Source organism: Acyrthosiphon pisum, chromosome A1 (assembly GCF_005508785.2).
Source record: "Acyrthosiphon pisum isolate AL4f chromosome A1, pea_aphid_22Mar2018_4r6ur, whole genome shotgun sequence".
Taxonomy (NCBI): Eukaryota; Metazoa; Arthropoda; class Insecta; order Hemiptera; family Aphididae; genus Acyrthosiphon; species Acyrthosiphon pisum.
In genome coordinates this window covers 14,412,934-14,418,580 of record NC_042494.1, presented here as the reverse complement: position 1 = coordinate 14,418,580, position 5,647 = coordinate 14,412,934, and the positions used below count along the sequence as shown (strand labels likewise).

General features: G+C 28.6%; 1 protein-coding gene across 1 annotated transcript in view; it reads right to left on the bottom strand.

The window, feature by feature from the left end:
- Positions 1-581: 581 nt before the first annotated feature.
- LOC100168975 (succinate--hydroxymethylglutarate CoA-transferase) overlaps positions 582-5,647 on the bottom strand; it is a 16,309-nt gene continuing 11,243 nt past the window's right edge. The window contains exons 2-4 of the mRNA XM_029486711.1: positions 3,836-4,161; positions 1,914-2,221; positions 582-937 (exon numbers count right to left, since the gene is read on the bottom strand). Of these exons, the coding sequence (XP_029342571.1) occupies positions 713-937; positions 1,914-2,221; positions 3,836-4,161 (859 nt within the window). The 3' untranslated portion in view covers positions 582-712. The remainder of the gene's footprint in view (positions 938-1,913; positions 2,222-3,835; positions 4,162-5,647) is intronic.

The following is a 5,647-nucleotide window of genomic DNA, read 5'->3' as shown; positions in this document are numbered from 1 at the left end:
TTTGCGACACGATACGATTACCGACATAGTCGTAGAGATCATATTATAAAATAATACCTACCCATATAGGTACTAAGGTACCGATGACCTGCGTCGTTATAGTCGTTTCGACGGTGTTATTGAGTTATTTAGTGCACGCGATGTTTACGTCAGATGAAATCAAAAAACGACTGACAGGTACTATAAAAATTCAGGTTCAATTAAACGGATACGAATTAAAATATAATAATATGTTTAAAGTGCATCAATATCCCATGAGCCATTAGTAGGTACCTATTAATGCAAAATGGTAACGGAGGAGGTAATACCAATTCACTACTCACATTTCTATTCACTTAAAAAAAATATATTTATAATATTACATACGAAGTGAATGTTAATGTTTTTTTTTTTATTTTTATTAATAACCATGTGAGTAACCAATACATTTTCGGTGAACTTATCCATCATCGATTATTTAGTGACATTTATAAGCATACCGATGGCTGTTGGAAAGTTGGTGACCGGTTTATGGCAGTACGGCCACATTATGTGCAAATTAACATCATCGTATTCCCAAGGTATAATAACTGGTCTGCCGATTTCTCGATAAATTTAAACATTTTTTCATTCAAATTTAATACAAAATATATTTATGGCGTAACAAAAAGGTATCAACCAATAGTTGATGTAAAAAAAAAAAATACATATTAAAAAAGGAAAACAATAATAATCATATTACGGTTTTTGAGCGCAATGATTCGATTTCTTTGGTGCTGTATCCTAAAGAAGTTAGCACTTCATTTGTATGTTGCCCCAACAACGGAGGCTCTCTTCGGATTGCATTACTGCTGTTCTTGAATGTAACTGCTGGACCGACTATTTTCAGTTTTGCGTTATATGAGCAGTCAATATCTTGGACGATATTTATATCCTTCACGTGTTCGTTGTTAAATGCCTATAGAAAATCATCGATATACATTTTATATTCATATAAAAATTTTAAATTAAATTAAATGACTATAAATAATATTTTATAAAAGTAGGTAATGTTTTAGTTAAACTGTATTCAAAAGCCCGAGGCAAAACTGTTGCTAAATCGTTCAGATAGGAAATAAAACGCGTCGTTCTAATCATCTAAGTACCTACACGTTTACAACAAAAGAATAAAGTTATTAATTTTATAATATTATAAAAGAAATCTACGAGTTTGTCGTACACATAATTTTATACATCGTTCATATAGATAGTTTCCATCTATATTGAAGAAAATACGGAGAAGAAGTTCGAGCTTATTGTCTACAACTGATTGATGGATTATTATGTTTACTTTACATTAATAATAATAGGTTTTCTGCATATAAACCTACATAGTATATTATGTTGTAATATTTGATTTCTCTTGTGAATTACATTTTTTTTTTTTTTTAAGCCAAGCGCTAAAAGTTTGAGCTATTTATTGAATATATTACATAACTTACAGGTTGTTTAAAATTTACACGGAAAAAGGAAAAACACTAACCCTAGCTGTCGTAGATCTGAAAAACAAAACGCAATAACATTGTCGAAAACAAACTATCTATAATAATATTTCGTGTTTAAGAAACACATAAGCCTGCAGAACATGGTGTAAGTTTAAAGCTAAAGCAGAACGATGAGAACAAGTGAGGGCATCATTTTTCATTTTCCTCGCATATTATTATTAATAACGGATAAAAGTTTACGGCGAAGATCTTTATTCTTAAATTATACGACCGTAAAATACTTAAAAAAACCGTGGTTAAGTTTAATGATTAAACTTAAAAGAAAATAAATTATGAAATAAATTAGGATAAAAGGTGTTTATAAACGTATATAATACTTATATAGAATGTGTGAATTGTTACTATTGTTATAGATCTAAGACACTTAAACAATTAATATTACTATCGTACTTGTGCCATATTATTGACGGGACCGTAAGGAAAAGGTACTCCTTCGAAAATCGCCATCCACTCTTCGTTTGTTTTGGATTCTAAAATTGGTTCGATTACGTTGTACAACTGTTCTCTATTCTTAACGCGACAGGCGTTGTTCACGAATCGCTCGTCCGTAGCTAATTCCGGAATCGATACGCGATCGCAAAACGATTTAAATTGCACGTCGTTGCCCGTACCAAAAGTCAGGAAGCCATTCGATGTTTTAAACGCTTTGTAAGGAACCATACTTTCGTGTTCAGTACCCCATCGTTTTGTTAGCATGCCTTTAAAATATTTAAGCTATAATAATATATGAGTAATTTGCAAAATATAAATTAAAATATTAAAGTGTTGCGTATTACAATGCTTTGATTGTCTATAAATCTTTAGATCTAATATAATCAGCGTACATTAATATTATCCTAAAATCTGAGCCATAGCTGGTATTATGCGATTCTTAAGTGTTCGTGAAACCAAATATACCAAGTTTTTATCACAACTTTATTAATATAATATAATTTTTGCGAGTACCCCGAATCATTCCTGATGTATTTTAAAGTTCGTTAAAATTCATTTTTTTCGACAATGTTGTAATATTTATGTTCAAACCATAAAAAATTAACCTTCTTGAGTTGAAAATTTAAAAATAAAGGATTGCTCATAACTTGTGTGGAAGTTTAATGAAGAAGATAATTAAGTTTATTGTAATTAAAATTGTTATCATTAATATTATGATTAGATTAATCTAATTCATTAGTGAGACAACTAATTATTGAAAATAAGTCAGGACAATAAAATCCACTTAAACGTTTGAAAAACGTTGGGATAATATGAAATACTTGTTTTTAATTATTCTAAAAAGTGTAAGTTATTTCTTTAACGGTAGTTAGGCACTGAAAAGTGGATGGACTGTATAGGACTATTTGAAAAATATATACCTGTAAAAAGTACATTTGGTAAACCTATACAGTCCTTAATTGAATAATAATATTTTACGTATTAATTCATATTGTACGTTTTTTGCTGATTTTCAGTCCTGTAAAGTATTTAAGTAAAAGTATTTGAGTAAAAGTATTCAAATACTTTTTTAAGTATTGAATAACTTTTTAAATACTTTTAGCATGAAGTATTTTGAATGGTATCTTAAATACTTTTTTTTGTATTAAATACTTTTTGGTATTGAATACTTTGGTTTTTTATTTCGAACATTTTATTTTTATTCGAAATAATTGGTTGGAAAAATATTTTTGTCAACTACAATAATAGAATAATAGTTTTGTTTAATATTCTGTATTTCTGTGTTAGCCGAAGCCCAAAGGTTTGTGAAAACCAGATTTCTAAAAAAAGTTATTGAATTTTGAATAACAATATTCCCTTTAAAACTTTATTAGATAACTATAAGATTACCTACTACCTATGTGTTTATATTACGATAATTAGAAACTCACTTTAAAAACCAAAAGTATTTGAAAAGTATTCCAAATACTTTTTCAAAGTATTTGAGTAGTATTTGAAATACTTTACAATTAAAGTATTTGAGTAGTATCTTAAATACTTAAAAATAAATGTATTTGAGTATTTACTCAAGTACTTTTTAAAAGTATTCTTTACAGGACTGCTGATTTTCCATACCAAACAGTTACCTAATAAACGATATTTCAATGGAGGTACCTAAACATGGATATATTTCTGATGATGTCTCCACATTGGAGATATATAGTCTCCTAATTTTCATAATGTTAAGCCACAAGTTGCGTTAGATATTTGAAATATGAGACACTTAGTAGAACACTTCGACTTAGTACACTAGTTGACTTGTACGTCGACGCTTATAATAAAATAACTATTTTTAAGTAGGTAGCAAAAAGCCACTTTAAAATGTATAAACAATGCATTACCTGCGTTTAAATAATTTGATCCCAAATTGAACATCATCGAAAGCTGGGTTGATAACAGATCACAGTCAATTTTGTCACCGACGCCACGATATAAAGCCGCTAAAATGGCACCATGAGCATACATACCAGTCATTAGGTCGGTAATGGGTATAGCACATTTTGCTGGAACGGCGTCACCGGTGGCGTTAATTAAACCACCGATCGAGGCGGCAATAACATCGTAACCTGGTTTTTGGTTCCACGGTCCCTTGGATCCATAACCGGTTATCGAACAAAATACCAATTTCTGGTTTATCTTGCGTAAATCTTCGTATCCGATACCATGTCTAAAAAAACAGAAACAAGCCGATTTAATACGATTGTTTTATCCATAATATACTAAATATTATACCTATATTTCCACAAACAAATAACAATAATAAAAACAATTTTAATTTTAATGTCAAGTTATAAAACAGACTATTTCATGTTTCAAACCAGTTGTTTATTATACCAATATGGTTATCATCGGGTGGTAAACTACTTCGATAAATTATTTCGTAAAATATAAATATCTCAGTTGGCCTGAATATCCATATTTGACATAAGTAATTTTCAATTTCTAAAGATATATCATGTTGAAATTTTAAATTATTGAAGCTTTAGTATAGACTTAGGTGTTTAGTACTGATACAAATAGGACTTTATGGTTATAATTTATAATATAATACAACTATAATATAATTTATAAAATAAATGTAACATACAACTGGACTACATCAGGGACTGAATACACAGTGTGACATTTTATGAGAAAGTGTCTTTTTGATATTAATCCATATTTATATAATATTATTATGCCATCGTTGACGTCAAACACGATACACGATACGAGCATGATTAACAATTGAAAGTTATGAGTAATGACCGAACATTATTGTGGAAGGTTAATTATAAGTAAATACGATATTGATACGACGTACATACGTCATATGCTTACAATATTATAATACTAACTAATATTAATTATTTATTTTATGATTTATAATATATATATTCTATAAAGGAAATATTAATCGTATTTAAACAAAATTCCATTAAATTTAAATAATTTAATCTATTTGAACATACATTATATTTTATGCTTTTGAAGGTGAAAACGTTATTGTTAATGTTTCTATACTTTGTAAAACCCCACCGAGTGAATAAACAAAAAACATTATTTTCCTAAAATCGTGGATCTTATTTTAAAAAGAGTAACTACAATAACTACCTACATGAAATCACAATATCTTACTTTATGTACCTATATTGTATAAACACATTTTTTAAGATATATTTTACAATTAATGTAACAAAGGTATCGTTTGACGTTTATTCGACAGTCACTCTGTCACTATGAGCAGAAAACCCGGTTAGACTATAATTTAGTTTTCAGGATTTGGTCTATATATGGTGATACTTGTACATACGAGTATACGACTACCTTCATTCACCTGTTGCTCAATAAAGTTGTGTACTTGTGTGTATACCGAAAGTCTTATGTCACCCTAGTTATCTCTGTAGTAAATCAATATGCATCAAATGTATGTTTTTCAACAGTATAATATTATAGTCTATAAGAAATGAATACCATTATTAATTTAAATTTCTTCAAAAAAATTACCAGATTAATGCTGAAAAACCCTACATTTAGATATTATACCAGGTGAATATTTAATTCAACTACACTGTACGCACTCATTATTTCAAAAACTAATAACGTTTTAAAAACATTTCTTTTGTCATAATTTTAAGTCTTTACAAACAAATGTTTGAAAAAATATTCTTTTT